At 40.6% G+C, this 22748-nt stretch overlaps 1 protein-coding gene across 1 annotated transcript in view; it reads right to left on the minus strand.

Annotated features, from left to right (window-relative positions):
• acer2 (alkaline ceramidase 2) overlaps positions 1–21237 on the minus strand; it is a 62499-nt gene extending 41262 nt beyond the window's left edge. The window contains exons 1-2 of the mRNA XM_059970018.1: positions 18240–21237; positions 15254–15368 (exon numbers count right to left, since the gene is read on the minus strand). Of these exons, the coding sequence (XP_059826001.1) occupies positions 15254–15368; positions 18240–18341 (217 nt within the window). The 5' untranslated portion in view covers positions 18342–21237. The remainder of the gene's footprint in view (positions 1–15253; positions 15369–18239) is intronic.
• Positions 21238–22748: the final 1511 nt, after the last annotated feature.

The following is a 22748-nucleotide window of genomic DNA, read 5'->3' on the forward strand; positions in this document are numbered from 1 at the left end:
TTTATCTGGTATAGATCAACAAAAGTAGCCCTTCTTCTCCAGAAATGAAATCCGAGAGTATCAGATAAATATCACATGGTACATTTGGGATTTACAGAATTTGGTTTTAAAAGAAGTCACTCTAAATAACTTGGGCGATTTTACTTCTTTGCTTCCTGTTTGGTTGTAAATGCAACAATGCATTTCACTGTGTATTTTGAAGTACGTTTGAGAAATAAACTTGAATCTTGAATCTTCAGTAGAGTACATTTAAACCAACCTACATTTTCCCCTGGGTTTACTTTAATGTTGCAGTGGCTCCGTCAAATACTAGAATAATAAATATACTGTATAACAGCTGGACGCATAGTAATATGCACCAATAGTTGAGCTACAAGTGCCTTCAAATATATTATTTGAAACCCATTATTAAAAGTGAAGAAGCGCAAAGGTATCAGTCAGATTATACATGATCCTCAATGCTGCAGACATTGCTATTCTCCTTCATCTCCACACATGTTGAATGGGAATATACGTGGACAATATACATGGGAAAATATGATCTGTTCTTTCCCAAGAGATGAATTACTCTTATCTCGAACTATACAAGTGTGGGAATTTATTACAAATCAAGCCAGTCTGTGAAAATCTCATGGCAGTTTTAACATGAAGCTTTTCAAGTGGGTCAGCAAGTTATTCAATCAGCCAGTGATTAAGCATTTTTTTGAAAGAAGCAAGGAATGTGAACAACAGCTGGATTTCAGATCAGCTATTTCCTTTTTCTTTTCTTTCTTTCTTTTTCAATTTTTTTATTGATTTTCATATATACATATAAAAAAAACATAACATAATAATGAGTAAATTATGAATACAATAGACTTGAAGTCACGTTGATAATAAGATAACAATATCCTATTAAACATCAGCAGAAAAAAATATCTTAATCAATCAAGTCCATATGATTATATATGAAAAAAAAACAAAAATAACCATTAAAAGAAGAAAAAATTTGAAAATATGTGAAAAAAGTATATATTAAGAAAAATAAAACACTAAACTAAACTAACATGGGCAATAGTAATAGCTTACAAGTATATGATAGTGTCAAAAAAACTCCAGAACTCCATACCTGAACATGAATAAGCAGAAAGAAGGTCTGGAAAAGGCCAAATTAATTCATATGAAAATGTCGAATAAACGGTCTCCAAGTTTCTTCAAATTTAATTGATGAGTCAAAAATAGTGCTTCTAATTTTTTCCAGGCTCAGATAAGAAATAGTTTGAGAAAGCCACTGAAACGTGGTAGGAGGATTTACTTCTTTCCAATTTTGTAATATAGACCTTCTGGCCATTAATGTTACAAAAGCAATCATTCGTCTGATTGAGGGGGAAAACTGATTACCATCTTCATTTGGTATGCCAAAAATTGCAGTAATAAAATGAGGTTGTAAATCTATATTCCAAAGCTATTTCCCATGCAACAGTTGGCCAGATTGAGAGGCTGACCAAATGGTGGTGTGAAAAGCCTTGTGGAAGAAAGCAGGACTCACTGAGCTTTGATGGGAGTCAAACTGGCAACTGGAGTGGAGATGGAAGCAGACAGATAGCAGATCTGTGTCTCCTACAGTATAAGAAAAGGCCACTTTGCCCCATCAAGTTTATACCAACTCACAAAGCAATCCTTCAATAACTTTCCCTGAAAGATATTCTCCCCACTTTGTTAACAATATGCCTCACATTCTACCATACAGCTAAGGGCAATTTTTAGCAGCCAATGAACCAATTGCCACATGGCTTTGGAATGTGGGAGGAGACCACACAGTTAATATAGAGATTCCACAAAGACAGCACTGGGGATCAGGCACAGTGAAAAAGCAGTTCTTCTAGTTTCACCTTGCACAGCCTAAGGGTTATGGAGAGCTATAAAATGGGAAGGACTGGTCACAGCACGATCCTACCAGTTCTTATGCTTCACCAGAGGACGGGTGCTGAATATGGCCATGTTCATCATTTTGAACTGCTGTCTCTCTCAAATTCTCAAAGAGTCACATGATTAAAGAGCTGTACAGCACAAAAAGAGGCTGTTTTTGCCCAACCCATCCAGGCCGTGATGCTTTCCTACTCTAGTCCCATTTTCCCACTTTAGTCTCACAACACTGTTTCTCTCCTATCCGATCACATTTGAGTGCTGTAATTGTAACAGCCTCTCCCAGATCTTCTGATAGCTCATTCCGCATAAGCACCACCCTGTGTGTGGAAAAACTTGTCACTCAGATACTCTTTAAATTTATCCTCTTGCACCATAAAAATATGCCCTCTGGTTTTCCACATCTTGGGGAGTAGACTCTGTCTACACTATCTATGCTGGGTCCTAAGTTGATAAACACCCTCCTGTGTTCTAGAAACAATAAACCCAATAAACTAATCGCTCCTTATAAAAAATAGTCCTCCATTACAAGCAACATCCCAGTTAATCTTTTGATATTCTTTAGCTTAGGAGAATGATGACGCTTAACAGCGGCTCCTTTGCTTGCGTCTTTAGAAACAGCTCTATTTCCATCTTTAATATCTCTATTTTTCCCTTTCAAGGTTCTTTTGAAGGTCCTGACCTGGAGTTACACACTGACTTTGGTTCTTTCTGGGAATGGGACCCGCTCTCAGGGTCTCATGACTGGCTGCTATTCGATGTGCCAAGGGCATGGCCTAGAAGACTAGTGCGCCTTTAGGGTTCTGGGATTTCGTGGCTCTGGAGGTGGGCAGACTCGAGGTAGGTGCCTCCGCAGGAAACTGGTGTGTCGTGGGAGACGGAAGATCAAAAGCAGTGAGCTGGCTGCTTGCCGTGTGCCCAGAAACCTGAGTTGCGAGCTTGGAGAAGTGACGCAACAGACTTCTAGCATCGTAAATCAGCAAGTTTGTTGTGTTGTGTCTCCCCTCTCGCTGTGAAACAGAGACATCCCTTTTTCCATTATTGGGGAGGGAGGGAGGGAGGGAGGGAGAGGGAGAGGGAGAGAGACAGACAGACTGTGATATGTCGAATACCATGTGAACAAGTAGTCTTTGGGGTACTGTAAGTCTATGTCTTTATTGATGCTTTTCTGTATGCTTGAGTGCTCGGTGGGGGGGGGCGCCAATGCTTTTTTGCTGGGGGGGTTGTTGCTTTGCTGCTGCTTATGCATGTGGGGGGGACTTGCGGGGGACTTTGGGGTTCTAACATTTAACTGTCATTCATTCTTTGGGGCATTCCTTTATTTTCGTGGATGTTTGCAAAGAAAAAGCATTTCAGGATGTATATTGTATACATTTCTCTGACATTAAATGTACCTTTGAAACCTTTGAAATGCTACCAGATCCTTCTGTAGTGAGGTGTCCAGAACTGTATAAAATATTCGAGGTGCAGCCTGACCACTGCTTTGATCATAAGACATAAGAGCACAATTAGGCCATTCTGCCCATCAAGTTTGCTTCACCATGGCTGATTTATTTTCCCTCTCAACCCCATTGCCCTGCCTTCTCCTTGCAATCTTTGATGCCCTTACTAATCTAGAATCTGTAAACCTCCACTTTAAGTATACTCAATGACTTAGCCTCCACAGCCATCTGTGGCAATGAATTCCACAGATTTACTGGCTAAAGAAATTCCTCCTCATCTCTGTTCTAAAAAGAAATCCTTCTATTCTGAGGACATGTCCTCTTGTCCAAGACTTCACCGATATAGGAAACATCCTCTTGACAGCCACTCTATCCAGGCCTTTCAATATTCAGTAGGTTTCAATGAGATTCCTCATTCTTCTAAACTCCAGTGAGTAGAGACCCAGAGCCATCAAATGTTCCTCATATGCTAACCCTTCCATTCATAGGATCATTCTTGAGAATGACCTCTTGGCCCTTTAAGCACATCCTTTCTTAGATAAAGGCCCAAAACTGCTCACAATACTCTAAGCATGGTCTGTCCAATGCCTTAAAAAGCCTCAGCATTATATCCTTGCTTTTGTATTCTGGTCCTCTTCAAATGAATGTTAACATTGCATTTGCCTTCGTTACCACTGACTCCACCTGCAGGTTAACCTATACAGCACGAGGTCTTCCAAGTCCCTTTTCACCTCTGATTTCTCAATGAGCTTCCCATTTAGAAAATAGCCTATACCTTTATTCCTTCTATCAAAGTGCAGGAACATACACTTCCCTACACTATATTTCATCTGCTACTTCTTTGCTCATTCTCCTAATCTGTCTAAGTCCTTTTGCAGACTCTCTGCCTCCTCAGCACTACCTGTCCCTCCATCTATCTTCACAAACTTAGTCATAAAATCCATGACTTCTGTCAACCAAATCATTAACATATAACGGGAAAAGAAGCAGTCCCAACACCAGCCCCTGCAGAACACCAACAATGACCAGCACCGAACCAGAAATGCCCCCTTTATTTACACTCTTTGCCTCCTGCCAATCTTCTATTTATGCTAGTATTTTCCTGTAATACTACGGGCTCTTATCTTGTTAAGCAGGTTCAAGAGTGACACCTTATCAAAAGCCTTCTGAAAATCCAAGTAAACAAAATTCAATGACTGTCCTTTGTCTATCCTGTCTGTTATTTCCTCAAAGAATACAACATATTTGTCAGGCAAGATTTTCACTTAAAGAAACCATGCTGACTTTGGCTCTCTTTATCATGTGCCTCCAAGAATCCCAAAACATCATCTTTATTAATGGATTCCGACATCTTCCCAACCACTGAAGCCTAGAATGTTCTGTTTTCTGCCTCCCTCCCTTATTACAGAGTGGAGTGACATTTGCAATTTTCCAGTCCTCTGGAACCATTCCAGAATCTCGTGATTCTTAAAAAATCACTACTAATGCCTCCACAATCTCTTCAGCTACCTCTTTCAGAACCCAAGTCCCTTCTGTACTTCAATGCTCCTGAGATCTCTGCTGTTTACTCTATATGCCCAGTTGATAACTGATGTCTCAAAATGCATTGCCTTACACTTGTGAAACAGGTCAACAAATGTTAAGAACAAACACGAAGAAATCTGCAGATGCTGGAAATTCAAACAACAACACACACCAAATGCTGGTAGAACACAGCAGGCCAGGCAGCATCTATAGGGAGAAGCGCTGTCGACATTTTGGGCCAAGACCCTTTGTCAGGACTGGTCTCGGCCCAAAACGTCGACAGCGCTTCTCCCTATAGATGCTGCCTGGCCTGCTGTGTTCTACCAGCATTTGGTGTGTGTTGTTGTTCAACAAATGTTAAGTTAAAATTGCTTCCAAAATCTGAGAATGAAATCTCATTAACATGTCATGTTATGGGTTTGTCTCTTTGGAGTAAGCAACTCAGATGCTCCTAAAAGCTTTTGCTGTCATTAGTAAAGCTATTGAGTTTTCTAAGTTACCTGACCTTCTGCCCACGGTCCTAAACAGCACTAGTTTTTGTCTATGTTCAAATAACTTACATCAGTCGTGTTTATAGCACAAATGAATGTTAACCCATTAAACCCTAGATCAAGGTGAATGATAGTAGGTTTCTAATTCTAAAATAATATCCTAATAACACTATATTATCTGTGAATTCCCTGGTGACCTTGTGATCTCTGGCTCAGAGCCCACAATCTAAACATCCTTCAAGAGCATGAACAATCATGAGGCATCATGCCCCGATAGTGTACCTGGCTAGGTACTAAAATGTGTATTGACAAGGACACCTTCAGCCTCTCACTTCTATAATCTGAGGTTCCCGTCTATTTCAATAGGACAGCAATCCTTTCATTGCCCAGGAAGATTCGGGTGAGCTGCCTCAATAACTGTCGCAATAAGTACTCACATCTACCACAATGAAATGCTTCAAGAGGTTATTTAAGCTAGAATTGACTCCTGCCTGAGCAAGAACCTGCTGTAATTTCCCTACCACTGCAAGAGGTCTACAGCAGATGCAATCTGGCTGGCTCTCAGCTCTATTCAAAACCATTTTTCCCTATGTATTAGTCACCAAGCTTCAAATTGGGCCTCCAAACTCCCTCTGAAACTGGATTCTTGACTTCCTTTTCCTTATTGGGTGACCAGTCAGTGTGGTTTGGTAATAAGATCTTCTCCTTGCTAACTATCAACACAGGCACACCTCAAGGATGAGTGCTTAGCCCACTGCTCTACTCTCATAACTGTGTGGCGAAGTGCCATCTATAAATTCACCAATGATGCCACTACTGTGATGGTGATGAGGAGGTGAGACAGATTGGCTGATTGAGTGGAGTCACAACATTAACCTTGTTCTCAATGTCAGCAAAGCCATGGAACTAAATGTGGACATTTGGAAGGGGAAGTCAGGTGCAGTACCATTACTCCTCTTGAATGGTCTGCAGCAGAAAGGGTAAGCAGCCTCAGGTTCCTGGTAGTGAACTTCCTGGAGGATCTAGAGAGACCAACAAACTGCAGAAACTGCAATCTGGAGCAACATACAATCTGTGTGAGGAATTCAGTGAGTTGAGCAGCATCTGTGGAAGGAAAGGAACTCTTCCCATTTTGGTTTGAAACCCTACATCAGGACTGAGATCACCATTGAAAAGAAGAAAAGGGAAGAAGCAACAAGGATTCTGAGGTGATTGGTGGACTGAGGTGGGGAGTATGACGATAGGCAGGTAGTGCCAGGTAGGGGAGGTGAGCAGAGGTGAGTTTGAAGACTGTGGCCAGTGAATGATAGATGGAGGCAGACAAAGAGAAAGAGGGAAAGGGGGAATAAAACAGATGGACCAAGGTGGGAGGCAGGGAGTGAAAAGACAGCTACTGGAGGGGAATAAGCAGGAACACTAAGTGCTATCAGAACTAGATTCAGCCAAGTAAAAGAGTTGAGAATGGGAACCATTAGGGAAGAGGTGAATGACAGCTTGAACCAGATAGGGGGAACGGGGGAGCCCCACGTGTGAAGTGGGATGGAAGACCTAGTCTGGATCCAGATGCAACGATGAAGAAAACTTGCTTTGTTAGAAGTTTAAAGAGATTACGCACATCGACAAATGCCTGTCAAACTTTCACAAATGAACAGTGAAAAGCATTTTGATTGGTTGCATCACAGTCTGGAGTGGGAATGTGTGCACAGGAACACAAGAGACTATAGAGACTAGTCCGTCATGAGTTCAGCTATCCCCTCCATCGAGGACTCACATCTACCATAATGAAATGCTTCGAGAGGTTATTTAAGCTAGAATTGACACAAGAGGCAACATGTCAGGAAGGGAATATTCAGCATGAAGGACCTCTGCAATCTGGGCCTTGTCTTTTTCTTATTGTTACCATCAGGCAGGAGGTACAGGAGCCTGAAGGCCTACCCCTCAAGGTCCAACATCAGCTTTTTCCTCACTATTGTCAGGTTCTTGAACTGAGCTAAAATCCCCAATTCTACCTCAGACTGTATTTCCCTCAAATCACACTAATGCCATTATGTTTTTAGTTTCTGTTTATACTGTCATGTAAGTTATGCATATTTTATGTTAATTTAATTTAGGTAATTTATTATTGCCATGTTTATACTATACCAAATTGCTACACAAAAAGCTTCATTATACCCTAGGTATGTACGCCCATGACAGTGAACTTAAATATGAAGATTAACTGGACCATAAGACATAGGAGCAGAATTAGGCCATTCAGCCCATCAAGTTTGTTCCACCATTTCATTATGGCTGATCCATTTCCCTCTCAACCCCATTCTATAATTAGTGAGGTCAGGTACTTTAGCAAGACAAATCAAAAGACCGATAACTTGGTAAATGGACAGAAACTGAAAGTGAGTAAAGTATGGAGATGCATTATGTGCTTAAATGCATGAATTACAAAGAACTAACAGGTAGGTTTGATGTGTAATTAAAAAAGCACGCAGCATTTTGCCCTTTTTTGCAAAGAGATTGGTTAAAAATGGAGAGGGTTTGTTGCAATTCTACAGGGTGTTGGTGAGGCCACACCTGGAATAATGTGTACCGTTTTGGTCCCAAGGTACAGTAACACTGGTAAGAAACAGTCTGTAGATTCTGCAGATATGTGGTGCTTATGGTAACACTGGAGGCAGTACAAAGCAGATTCACCAGAAGAGAGGGTTGTCCTACCAAGAGAAGCTAAGTACTTTCAGCCTGTATTCCTTGGAGTTGAAAGAATGAGGTGACCTTATTCAAATATATAAGGTCTTAGGGGAGGCTTTACGGAGTAAAAGTTGGGATGTTTTCTCAAGTGTTAGAGTCTTACACCAGAGGATGGTCAATTAAGACTGAAATATTTAGAAGTTCCTTTTTACAGAGAATGGAGAATCTGAGGACTTCTCTGGCTGGCAGGTGATGAAAGCTGGATCATTGGAAGTGTTTAAAGTGGAGTTGGATAAATCAAGAAATAAAGGGGTATTGGAGGAAATGGCACAAGAGGGGTGAGACCAGCAAAAATCAGCCATGATCATTTTAAATGGAGGGCTAGGCTTGAAGGGCCTGATAGCCTATGCCTGCAACTGTTTTTTGTACATTTTACTCAAAAGACTGTCTCTATATTTGATCTGTATCAAGGCAGAGATATTTGGTTACCAACTTGTATCTAGGACATTGCAAATAATTTTTTAAAATCAGAATAACTCATATGAGGTGGGGGTAAAGGCTTGTTAATTATATATGTAATGCCCTGGTTCACATCTTTACTGTCATGCTGTAGGTATTTCGTTTAGCAGCTCTGTTCTGCTTTCAGCCTGTTTGGCTTACTGTTGAAGATAAGGGATGATGTGGAATGTGTGCCATCCAGTTAGCGGGAAGTTTTCTTGGTGAGGGCCAATGAGGTTGGGCTTGAGGTTTTTTTTTGTTTGAAATGAGATGAAGAGAGAAGATGCTGGAGAGAACCAGTCGTAGCGTACGATCCCATGGGAGATGGACTGTGAGCAATGTCCGGAAGGTGGTGTGAAGTTTCACGTTGACCGAGGGCTCAGAGCATCACTGATAGAGAAGTTCAAGATGAGCTCCCACTTGTGCACATTTGACTGTTTAATTAGAATGCGACCTTTCCTTTTTGTTATTCTTTACTAAACCTTTAGTTAAGATTCATAAATATTAATTATACTGTTATTTAGTGACATTAATTTGTAACAGGGTAGTCAATTACACAGCATCCACACAACAGGGGGCTTGGGGTGGGCTCGCGCCTCAAACTCACAAGTTTGGTGGGGCCGGAGATTATCTTGCCTAAACTTAGGCAGCCAAGGAAACAAGGCTGTTTCATGTGTTTCAGAAACAAACTTGCTAGTTGAAATTTTAAAGCAAAAAGGTTATGCACGATTGCATGAAGTCCAAACAAACTTCCAATAGTATATTAAATTACCACCAGACACCTTTGCTTCAATTAAAATTTAATTTTGTAAATATATGCATGATAGTGTACAGTTTAGAAAAAGGAAAAGGCCACTCAGACCTTCAAGCTGTTTCACTCTTTAATCAATTACCGGCTGATCTCATTTCGATCCTAACTCCACATTCTCTCTCAATCCCCACCCCAACCACCCATGCCCACAATCTTTAACTCGTTCATCAAGAATCCATTGATCTTTACTTTATAAATGTATTCAGAGATGCCTTTCGCTGACTTTAGAGAAGAGAGTTCCAAAGATCCCTTATTTTAAAACAGTAACCCCTTGGTTCTAGATTCTTCCACAGGAAAAAACATCCTCTACACATCCACCTTGCCGAGGATTCCCAGAATCATTTACACTCAGTGGCTACTTTATTAGGTGCACCTGTACACTTGCTCGTTAAGGAAAATATCAAATCAGCCAATCATGTGTTAGCAACTCAATGAATAAGAGCACTCAGACATGGTCAGGAGGATCAGTTGTTGTTCAGACCAAACATCAGAATGGGGAAGAAATGTGATCTAAGTGACTGACCATGGAATGATTGCTGGTGCCAGATGGGGTGGTTTGAGTATATCAGAAACTGCTAATCCCCTGGGATTTTCACACACAACAGTCTCTAGAGTTTATAGAGAATGGTACAGAAAACAAAAAAAACAATGTTTCCCCCATTTTTTTTACAGCTGTGTGGACTAACTATTGCACCCAGCAGGAAATTTTTACATGACCTTAAAACTGCATGGTAGTTTAAATTTTTATTTTCATAATATTTATATCATGAATAATTAGAATGAAAATTGAAAATCACATACTTTTGATTTATTTATTAATTTAAGAGTATAATGAAATATAGCACAAAGAAAAATCTTCATGTTTCATAAACTCCTCCTCATCTGTCTTTATTCCAGCTGTGTGGTATGTGCGCAGGAGCAGCCGCTCGGCTTGGAGGTAACAGTGCTGACAATGTAGGCGAAAATGTCTTGTTAATGACAGGTCAGAAGAGAAAGGCCAGACTCATTCAAGCTGGCTGGAAGGTGACAGTAACTCAAATAACCATATGTTATAACAGCGGAGTGCAGAAGAGCATCTCTGAATGCACAACACGTTGAACGTTAAAGTGGAAGGGCTACAGAAGAAGACCACGAGCACACGCACAATGGCCACTTTATTAGGTACAAGAGGTGCCTGATATAGTGAACATTGAGTGTACATACATTCCAGTCAAGTCTCTTCCCAGTCCTCTAAATTCCAGCTGAAAGCAACTTAGCCTGTCCTACCCGTTCCCAGAAGGCAACCTGCCAAATTTAGGTTTTGGTCTAATAAACATCTGAACTACTGCCAACGCATTAACATATTTCCTTAAATAGGGAGATCAACACTGCTTGCAATGCCCAGATATGGGTCTAACCAATGCCCCATTCAAATAAAGCATTACCTCTTACTTTATTAATTTCCCCTAACAATATGTGATAAGATTCTGTTAGATTTCCTAATTGCTTGTCGTACCAGAATATCATGCACATATCATGCACATGGTCACCCATATCCCACGCAACTCAGTACTCTGCAATCTTTCACCAAACCTGTGCCACACTACTTGTTACATCTTGCCAATCAGAAAAAGATCCATTAGTGCCTAAGCTCTGTTTGCTGTCACTTAGTCAGTCCTCTACCCATGACAATGTGTTTCCTCCTGCATCTTTTTTTGCAATAACCTTTGGTATATCATCTTAAGAGATGTCTCCTGTAAAGAACGGTACATCCACCGGCTGCCCTTACCTACAGCACGTGAACTGCAATAAATTGGTCACGTTTCCCCGTGTTGGCTTTGACTTTGACTTGAATGTTTCTAAGTTGTAAACACTCTTTAACAATAGTTTCCAACATTTATCCTATGACAAAGCACACATTTTTCTGACCTCTAGCTTCCTACTTTCTGTGTTCTCTCCTTTGTGAATTACATCTGTTTTTTTTCCCAATTATTAGAACCTTCTCCGAACCTAGGATATTTTGGAAAACTGAAACAGGCACATTAATTGTCTCTAGTCACCTGTTCCATGATCCTAGAAGGAAGCTCATCTGGACCTAAAGATTTATCACCTATAGTTCAAGTTCAACCATGTCACTATCCCAGTGGCTAAAATTTTCCTGACTTCCGTTCCACTTCGCAACAATTTCTGGGGTGTAACTTGTATCCTCAACAATGAAGATTGATACAAAATTCCTGTTTAAATTATTTGCCTTCTTCTTAATTTCAGTTTCTACAGCACTGGTTTACAATGGCGCTGGTGATAACATCAACTACTTACAGGTGGCGAAAAGCAAAACAAAGGACACTACTGTATACCTTATTAATAAGACTTAATTAATAATGATCAATGTTAACAATGGAGCGTAAGCAAAAGGTGGTTGAGGCAAGTGGAGATGAGCGGTGGTGAAGGTCTGTTTGAGGCAAGCGGAGTCAGGGTCGAAACAGAGTTTGAGGTGGAGTCATGGTGACCCAACAGCCGGGAAAGTTCCAACGTCTGATTGATTTAAGTGCTGTGCTGAATTGGAAAGGTAAGGTACGGGCCTAATGATAGCGGAAGAGTCCAGGCCCCAGAACGATCAACGACCCACTGTTTGGACAACTTAAGTGATGGGCCAGTTTGGAAAGGTGAGGGTGTCAGGACCGGAGGCAAGGGATGGGCCAGCTCTGCTCGCTGCTCAGCGAAGTTTCCTCAGCTCTAGGCTGGAATGCAGTGGTGCATGGCTTTGCGCCTGTGGTTTTGCAACATTTACATGGCTTTGGAATGAACTGTGGCTGTTGCCTGCTCTAAGTCCAGTGATGTCTGGCTTTGTGTCTTTCATAAAACTCTGGTTCTGAAGCTAGTTGCATGATTTTTTAATTTTTTTTTCTCTCTCTCTGCGCATTGGTTTTTTTGGTGGGTTCTTTTGAGATTTCTTTGTTTTATAGCAGCCTACAAGGAGTTGAATCTCGAGGTCGTGCAGTGCATACATGTTGTGATAATAAATGTAGTTTGAACTTTGAACCATTGTGTTAATTTGATGCTCAAAGCAGCTGCGCAGGTTGACTCTGCAGTTAAGAAGGCATATGGTGTATTGGCCTTCACTAATCGTGGAATTGAATTTAAGAGCCGAGAGGTAATATTGCATCTATGTAGGACCCTGGTCAGACCCCACTTGGAGTACTGTGCTCAGTTCTGGTCGCCTCACTACAGGAAGGATGTGGAAGCCATAGAAAGGGTGCAGAGGAGATATACAAGGATGTTGCCTGGATTGGGGAGCATGCTTACGAGAATAGGTTCAGTGAACTCAGCCTTTTCTCCTTGGAGTGACTGGGGGTGAGAGGTGACCTGATAAAGGTGTACAAGATAATGAGAGGCACTGATCATGTGGATAGTCAGAGGCTTTTTCTCAGGGCCGAAATGGTTGCCACAAGAGGACACAGGTTTAAGGTGCTGGGGAGTAGGTACGGAGGAGATATCAGGGGTAAGTTATTTTACACAGAGAGTGATAAGTGCGTGGAATGGGCTGCCGGCAACGGTGGTGGTGGCAGATACAATAGGGTATTTTAAGAGACTTTTGGATAGGTACATGTAGCTTAGAAAAATAGAGGGCTATGGGTAAGCCTAGTAATTTCTAAGGTAGGGACATGTTCGGCACAACTTTGTGGGCTGTAGGGCCTGTATTGTGCTGTAGGTTTTCTATGTTTCTATGTATCTATAGGAAAATACCTTTTATTTTCTGGCAAACTTTACCTCCTATTTTTTCTGCCTTGTTAATCTTTTAGTCATTCGCTACTGCTTTTTATACCTTAGTTACTTCTACTGCTTTATACTTTCTGTCCAAACTTCTGACTGTCAGTTGACTCTGAGCAATTATAGATTTTTTTCTTCAAGTCTTATACACTTTAACCTTTTTTATATGGATGTTAAACACAGATTTTAATTATTAACTTCTTTTTAAATGTTTGTGGTAGTTCAGATTTTGTCTTATGTTCATGTTCCAATCTTTATTACTTTGTAAAATGTTAAAGATTAATTAAAACTTGTGATTATTTTCTGGTTTGTGAAAAATCCCTAATGTGGTTGGTTATTCAGCCAGATTAATATTATTATGAGTGCTGGGCAGTGCTCATTGAACTGTTACTTGACATGAACTCACTTCAGAGCCCCTCCCCTCCACACCCAATGTTCTCCTCCCACACACATTACCTGTCCACCTCGTGTTCTCCTCCCTTTGTTCATTCTCCCATTATGCACCTCTCGCACATGGTTCCACCTGCACATCATCCCTTCCCCATCTGGTTTCCCTCGTCACCTACCACCTCCATCCTATCCCTCTTCCTGTTATATCCTGGCATTTTTTTCCTATTTACTCTCAGTCCTGATGCAGAGTCTCAGCCCAAAACATCAGCCTAAAGCTTTTTCCTCCACCAATGCTGTTTAACCTGCTGTGTCCCACCAGAGTTGTTTTTGTATACACATTGATTCTGATTGTCAGTGTGCACAAATCATGCTATATGTTCCATACATGTTACTTACTAAATGTTGTAGAGACTGGCTTTTGAATAAAGTAAGTTATGTTTTGCATTTCTCTATTTTGGCACAAAAAATTATCTAGTAATTTCTGCTTTTTGTTTATAAACTGTAAATGCTAAAGGGAAGGGAATGACAAACACGAATTATGACTGTTCATGACAGCAAACTATCAGCATACCGTTATTATTGTGAACACATGTGCTTCATTTCCAGGTGATTAGAGGTAGAAATCCTGCTCATTTGTCCATTCCATGGCCTATGGGGATTGTGACTGATTGGTACACTTACCCTACCCCAATTCTGCCACTCTCCCATCCCTATGATCTAGCTGAACATTTGATAAATCCAGCCTCTACAGCTAAAGTGACTTTACTAATTCTAAAAAAAATGATTGATCTTTCTCTTCCCCCTCCCTGTAATATTGATATAAAGAAAATCTGAATCTTATAAACCTCTATCAGATCTCCCCTCAGCCTCCTGCACACCCAAAACAAGAGAAAACAACCCAAGTTATCCAGCCTCTCACGTTAGCACATGCCCTCTAAAGCAGGCAGCTTCCTGATAAACCCCTTCTGCTCCCTCTCCAAATCCTCAACATCCTTCCTATAGTGGGGCAACCAGAACCAGAACAATATTCCAGATGTGGCCTAACCAGAGTTTTATAAAGTCACAACTTAACATTTTGACTTTTGAGATCAAGAACACAAAATTTGTTGACATTTACAAATAAGATGCATAAGGCATGATTTAAAAACAAAGTAAGAGTGCAAATTATCTTATCATGTACTTTATAATTATTTTGTCATGTTTTAAATATTATTTGATCATGTCAATTTAATTGCGGCTAAATCATTCAATAATTAACAACACAGTAACCTCAACTGTTTACAATTATACATCTTCATTGATTCATGAAGTAAACATCACTTGGTCTTTAAAATATTTCAGAATTTTTAATGGAAAACATACCTATAAAATCCTCCAAGAGGACCACAACCTTGTTGTGGTTCAGAGGCTTGCGTGCCTCAATAACCTGGAGAGCTATGCTGGCTGGAGTCAGGGCTTTATGCTTTGGCTCTTGGTAGGGTCACCATGCCAAACAGGTCAAAGGGTAGAGGCCAGACTAAGAGTGGTCCTCCGGGTCCAGGGGTTCAGCTCAGGGCTAACAACGCTGTTACAGAAACAGCAATGAAGGATCTTCTATGTCTGTGTGCAACGGTCTGATGGCCAAGGACAGACAGAGATGGAGGACCTTCATTGCTGCCCTAAATGCCAGCAGTGTAATGGGCAGCAATGAAATTAAATATTTAAATATTTTTTAAAATAATTAAATATGTCTGTAAAATGGCTGAAACCAAACAACTTACCTACAACAACAAGCAGAGTCCAAATTAGATATATTCCACTGTTGAAACATGTTGCATACTGCCGAAATAAGCACATGCATATCGGTGGCAACACAAAAAATAGAACATTGCTGATCTGCAAAACAGAAGTTAAAATAAATGCTTATTATGTAAACAATGCAAACACAATAGCTCACTATAATTATGACAATACAACAAACAATACTTTGAAAAGAACAAGCAGCAGTCAAACTATTGCCAGACAACTTTAGCAAGAACAAACCTTACTGAAGAGCATAAATTCATTAAGAAATTGAAACATGAATAGCAACAAAATCAGATCTATCTGTGCAACATGATTACACAGCGATGAACAATACACATTCCTGCAAATTAATTATTGCTACAATTAATTATTGGACCACATAGAAAACAAAAATGCATGATAATGTACAAAACTCAGTAGAGCATCCACCTGAATCTTAGGTATTTTTAAATTTTTGGCCTCCTTTTCAAGATCTTAAGGTATACAAAGTGCACATTCCTCATGCTTCTGACATGCGATAGCCTAGAACTACTGCCTGTAATCAATGTGTTCAGTAAATATTGCAGAATGTGTAAAAAATATCAACGGTGCTGGACTGTTGGTGACTCTGTATCAGTAAGGTCTTGATACAGTTCTCTTCCTAAAGACTAGAGCCCAAAAATATACTTATACTCCATTATAGTTCAATCAGAGTGGCACTGTTCAGGATGATATATATAAAAAAAACTTCTGGAAGAAGTTAGCAGTTAGATCAGGAATAAGAGTGGAGAGGAAAGATAGCCAGAGGAAAGAGGAGAAAGGGGAAGGGTGAGACATGGGCCAGAAGGTGATAGGTGAGCTGAAGAGGAGTGAGGGATGATGGGCAAGTACAACAAAGTGGGAAGGGAAGAGTGAAGGTGGGGACAGGGTCTGAAAAGTGGGCACACAATGGCTACAATGGTGGATAAAATCAGTGTGGAGTAGGGGTGAAAAAAGTGTGATAGGAAGACTGGACAGAGGGTATGCCAAAGGGAACTAAAATGTGAGGGCCAGAGGTGGATCAGAAGTTGGGGCAGGGGGTGAACACAAGGGACAATGGTTAGGGTTACTTGAAACTGGAAGCTTCCATGTCCATCCCATTGGGTTGCAGAATGCCCAGGCAGTTCTTGTAGTTTTATGTTTGGTCTCACCCCGCCAGGGGAGGAGATTGAGTGTGGACAGGTCAGTGTGATAGTTGGAAGGGGAGTTGAAATGGCATGCGACAGCAATGAGATTTTCTAAAGGCCATCACAACAAGGTCTTGTATTATTATTATTATTATTGGTTTATTACTGGCCCATATACTGAGATTTAGTGAAGAGCTTGTCGTGCATGTTGTTTGTATAGATCAATACATCAAAACAGTGCATTAAGGTAAAACAATAACAGAAGGAATGTGTAACAGCTACAGAAAAAGGACAATGCAGGTCAACAAAATAAGACAAGGTCTACAAGGTAGACTATAAAGTCAGGTCTGTTACCATCTTAGAGAATCATTCAATAGTCTTATAACAGCAGAGTAGAACATAAATATAGGAATAGTAGTAGTCCATCTGACCCGTTGAGCCTGCTCCGCTATTCAATAAGATCATGGCTGATCTGGCCATGGACTCATCTGTCTTTTCCCCATAACCCTCAATTCCCCTACTATGCAAGAATCTATTCAACCTTGTCTTAAATATATTTACTGACGCAGCCTCCACTGCTTCATTGGGCAGAGAATTCCATAGATACACCACTCTCTGGAAAAAGCAATTCCTTCTCATCTCCATCCTAAATCTTGTCCCCAGAATCTTGAGGCTAGGTCCCCTAGTTCTAGTCTCACCTACCAGTGGAAACAACCTTCCTGCCTCTGACTTCTCTATCTCTTTCATAATTTTATGTTTCTAGAAGCTGTCCTTAAGCCTGGTGGTAGATTCTTTCAGGCTTTGAGATCACAAGGCAGTATTTTGAAAAAGAGCAAGCCTATTCACAAACCTTCATGGAACATATTTATCCCATAACAATACACACAAAATGTTGGAGGAACTCAGCAAGCCAGGCAGCATCAATGGAAAAGAGTACAGACGACCTTTAAGGCGGAGACCCGAAGGGACGTCCAGCATCTGCAGAATTTCTCGTTTATGATATTTATCCCATAATTAGCTATGCCCACGGTCCTTATCACATTGCTGCATATGGGAGTTTACGGTGTAAAAGTTGTCACATGTTCTACACTACAAAAGTGTCACCCTTCAAGATATCTAATTTCTTATAAACATCTAGATTTTTTGGAACATCTAAAAGTCAATTTTTAAAAACTTTATACTAATCCAAACACTTTTGTTATGACTGCGTTCTGGCTATGACAGTCTCTCTAAAAAGTGAAGTGTTGTGTCGTTTTGGCGGAGGGATAAAAAAAATGTGTAAAATTAATATAGATGAGGAAATGCATTTCTGAGGAAGCGAGTGAGGAAACAACAGATGAGCAGATGGAGCGGCAAACTAAGTGAGAGGAAGGGCCCTCTTTGTACTACTAATCTCCAATACAGCTGAATTTTCCTCAAATATTTCAGCAGATAATCGCCAGACGGCATCCTAGAGTAATTCTTACACGCAAGATTAAAGTTATTTTAGAAGGACGTGCAACAAATGGACATAACTTTGGACACGCTTTCAAGGATGCGGACTTGAAGAGAAGCCCATTGCCCGTTTAGCGAATGCTTCGGCCGGGGGAGAGACGTCTGACCGTCCTGTTTACTGAAGTGAACGCACAAACCATCCCTTCTGCCAAACTTCCGCATTGACTGAAACAACAACAAAAATTCCTCAGCAACTTTCCTGCTCCAGCCGCCTCTTCCCTCTGGTAAAATTAACAAACGCTCATTCCGCGAGCTTTTTAACTTTATGACAACATTTTTTTTTCAATGCAAGTCCTGTTTTTAAAATAACCCTCATACAGACCGTGTTGTAAAATTCAGCAATGTTTGAGACGATCATGTAATTCCCCTCACACCAATCCACTTCAGAGCTTCCAGCCAGCAGTTGGTTCCAAAATCTGCTCATAGTTTTACTCTTTTTAGCTGCATAGACGTGTTGTAAGTTCAACTCCCGGGTGTCGCCGATCTTTTCCCCCAGCGCACTCAGCCTCAGCAGCCTGCAATGTTTACACGAGCGCTTCCATGATCAGCAATGACCTGCTTCACCCTTTTCCTGCAAAGTCACACATAGTTCTCCGGCTTTGTGTTCTGTCTTCCTGATCCCCGGCTTTGCCTAGGCGTGAATCGCTCTGTGCCGGGTCAATGTGACGCCGTCTGTCTCCCTGACATCGCAGGGTCAGTAGGCTCGCCCATCCCCTAATCTCGATGCTGACGGAAAGTCAGCGGTCCGGGCACTTCTCTGCTTATTTTGGCCGTAATGGAAACAGTAATTATAGAGTAATAGTGTAGCAACAATGAAGAGACGCTCTTACACAACTATAAAACAAATACAGAGATTAACTGTATCATTACATTGCATTTGCAGTTGCACGATAAAATTGCTGTTACCCTTACAGCTACAAGGGTGATACTATCTGAGGTGTGGGTGACGATGGTTTAATACTGTATGGCTATAATGATACTGTGCAATTAACGGTGATGTACAATATCACTACTGCACAATTCCATTCAGACGATGAAATAGCCTTACAAAACAACACTATCATTGCTTCACACAATAACATAGACTATACCATAAATGTATACCAATAGAGACTGGTAGCATCATTACTATAAAAGAGCTTCATAACTTAGATATAGATTAATACCATCATTTCCATTAAAAGAAAACAAAGACAAAGCAGTAAAAAGCATGAAACAGAATGTGGAGTAGCAATATTATCTAGCTTTATGTGTTGCCCTTCAAGACTTACAAGAGTTTCCCATTAAAGACTGAGGTGAAATAGAAAGTTGAGCACTTTGGAATTTTCCAACCTAGTTATTTGTGGAGGCTGAGACGTTAAGCACAGTCGAAGTTGACATATATCTTTACTCTACAGAGGAATCAATGCTTATGGACATTGGGAAGGTAAGTGGGGGTTGACAGCAACAGTCAGATCAGCCGTATTATTGAATGGTGGAAAAAAATAGAAATAAGCTGCTGGAGGAACTCTGCAGATCAGGCAGCATCTGTAGTGGCAAAAGATGATCAATGGTTCAGGTTGGACAGAACAGCAAGTGTTCTTAATCTGCGGCATGTAAGAATGGAATGGCTAATGTCATGGGAGGGCTTGAATTTGCACATAGATTGAGTGAATCAAGTTGGTTGAGGTGGTCTTGAGGATGACTTCTCAGAATGCAACCATGATAGCTTTCTTGAACAATATGTTCCCGAACCTTCAAAGGAAAATCCAATCTTAGATCTGATCTTGTGCAATGGGACAGGTAAAATTAAATATCTTGTAGTTTGAGATAATCTTAGAATGAGTATGGGTGAATTTCTCATAGAAGGTGCAATAGCTTAACCTAGAACCAGTATATAATATCTAAAGAAGACAGACTACAATGAGATAAGGGAAGAGTAGACTGGGAACACAGTGAGGAACTGTTTAAGACTTTCATAGAGGTTTCTCACCATGCTCAATGAAAATACAGTATATTCCAGTTAAAAGCAAGGACAGTCAGGACAGGGTGGAGAGACCCAGTCTTGGATAACTAAGGAAATATAGGAAGACATCAAATTTAAAGTTTGTGTATTCAAGTCACGAAGAGTAGTAGGAAACTGGAAGATTCAAAAAAAAGCAACAAAGTACCACTAAGCACGCAATAAAGAATGGAAAGATAGATTATAAAAGTAAACTAGCACAAAATATAAAAGCAGATAGTAAAGGTTTTTATAAGACATAGGAGCAGAATTAGGCCATTTAGCCCATTGAGTCTGCTCTGCCATTCCATCATGGCCGATTTATTATCCTTCTCAATTCCATTCCCTCCGTAACCTTTGATGCTAGTCATAAGTTTTATAATTATATAAAGCAGAAAGGAATGGCTAACTGATTAAAAGATGAAAAATGAGAATTAATATGGGTAATGCAGAAATACCAAGGCTTTGAATGACTATTTTGTGTTGGTCTTCATTGTGGAGGACATATCTAACATGTCTAAGAGAACCGTTATGGATACGATGTGAGGTAAGGTTCTCAATATAATCAGTGTCACTAAAGGGGTAGTGCTGAGCTAATCAGTGGGCCTAAAAAGACAAGTTCCCTGGTCCCAATGGGATGCAACCAGGGTACTGACAGACATGGCAGTAGTTTCAGCAGGGCATTTGTGATAACTTACCAAATTTCTCCATACCCTGGGCAGATTCTGGTGGATTGGAAGACACGAATGTCAAGCCACAGTTTTAAAAAAAGTATGTTGGCAAAAGGCAGGTAACTGTCAGCCAGTTAGCTTAACATCTGTAATCAGGAGAATACTTGAATTTATCATTAAAGAAGGAATTATGAGACATCTAGATAGAAGGGGTTCATCAGGCAGACACAGCATGGATTCAGGAAGGGCAAGTCCTGTTTGACAAAGTTACTGGAGTTGAGGTCTATGAACAGAGGGGAAGAGGTGGATGATATACACTTGGATTTTCAGAAGGCATTCGATAAGATACAGTATAAAAGACATCTGCATGGAACTGGGAGTAATATATTAGCATAGTGTTATGTACTCATGACACATGACAGTGGTACCCTTGTCACGTGACTGGGGTTGAAGCTATACTGGACTTGAGGTAATGGTCTTGTGATGGTGGAGTGACATCATTTTCCCGCCAGTAGAGATCATGTGACAGGTTTTTTTTACAGGTTATAAAAGGAAGACCCCACCCTGTGAGGAGGGGCAGTTCATGGCTGGATTTGCCAAGTTGACTTCATGCCGCTGCGTGATTTAATGTGATGACGCAGTTTAGTTTAAAGATGAAGTTTTTATCTAATGCCTAAAGTTTAAAAGGTCATTGCCAGCAGGTTCTTTACGATTCTGCTAGTTCGAGAAATCAGTGGAGAGTGAAGATCGAAGTTCGGGAGTTAAAGATCGAGGAGAATCGCTTTCTACGGTGAAACGGGTTTCGACCTTTGTTTGATCCTTATTTGGAAGGATTTCGTTGACTATCTTCGCGTTAATCCCTGGGTTTACCAGAAAGGATTGAGGATAATGAGGAAGGAAAGGTCAGTGCCTTTAAGCCGTTCCGTTTCGTAAATTCTTCGTTGGAAGTTCGACGTCGGGGATCGAAGCCAAGCGACGTGAAAGAGAATTTACATCGTCTTATAAAGTCTCTCCTTTTAAATGGACTGTGAGCATAGCGAACTTTTGGCAATACCACTTTAAAGAACTGTTTTTGCAATATCGCTTTAAGAACTGTTTGAGCTGCCGCACCGCAGTTGATTTCCGGTTACGTTAGTATTTGTTTATTTTGGGGGGGTTTGTTTTCTGTGTTTAATAAACATGTTGTTTGTTATAAAAAACCCTTGCCGAGCTCATATATTTATTGTTGCCTGAATACGTAACAATAGATAGAGGATTAGTTAACCAATAAAAGGTGGAGAGTTGGAATGAATATATTTTTCAGGTTGACATCAGTGGTGAGCAGACTAACTCTGGAGTCAGTGCTGGGTCTGTGGTTATTCATGATATACACTCAGTGGCCACTTTAATAAGTACAGGGGTGTACCTAAAAAATGGCCACAGGAGTGGAACTCAGTGTGGTTTTCTGATGTTATAGCCCATCCACTTCAGCTGTGATCAGATACTCAGCCAAAAGCTATATTCTAAAACACACTCAGTGGCCTGCTCCTCTTGTACCTAATAAAATGGCTTGAGTCTTCTGCTGCTGTAGCCCATTCACTTCAAGGTTCGACATCTTGTGCATTCAGAGATGTTGCTCAGCACACTGCTGTTGTGATGAATGGGTGTTTGAGTTACTGTCACCTTCTTGTCAGCTTGAGCCAGTCTAGCCATTTTCCTCTGACCTTGAGCATTAACAAAGCATTTTTGCCCACAGAAATGCTGCTCACAAGATATTTTTTCTCACACCATTCTCTGTAAATTCTAGGGACTATAATGCTTGAAAATTCCAGGAGATCAGTAGTTTCTGAGCTACTCAAACCACCCCATCTAGCAGCAACAATCATTCCACAGTCAAAGTCACATTTCTTCTACATTTTGATGTTTGGGCTGAACAACAACTGAACCTCTTGACCATGTCTGCATACTCTTATGCATTGAGTTGCTGCCACATTGATGGCTGATTAGACGTTTGGATTAACAAGCAGGTATACAGGTGTACCTAAAAAAGTGGTCACTGAGTGTAGATAAACAATTTTGAAGTATAGTGCATCTAAGTTTGCTGATGACAATAAATGGAAAAGCAAATTGTGTGGAGGATGCAGAGCATCTGCAGGGAGACATAAAAAGGTTGAGTGAATGGGCAAGATCTGGCAGATGA

This window comes from Hypanus sabinus, chromosome 5 (genome assembly GCF_030144855.1).
Source record: "Hypanus sabinus isolate sHypSab1 chromosome 5, sHypSab1.hap1, whole genome shotgun sequence".
Taxonomy (NCBI): domain Eukaryota; kingdom Metazoa; phylum Chordata; class Chondrichthyes; order Myliobatiformes; family Dasyatidae; genus Hypanus; species Hypanus sabinus.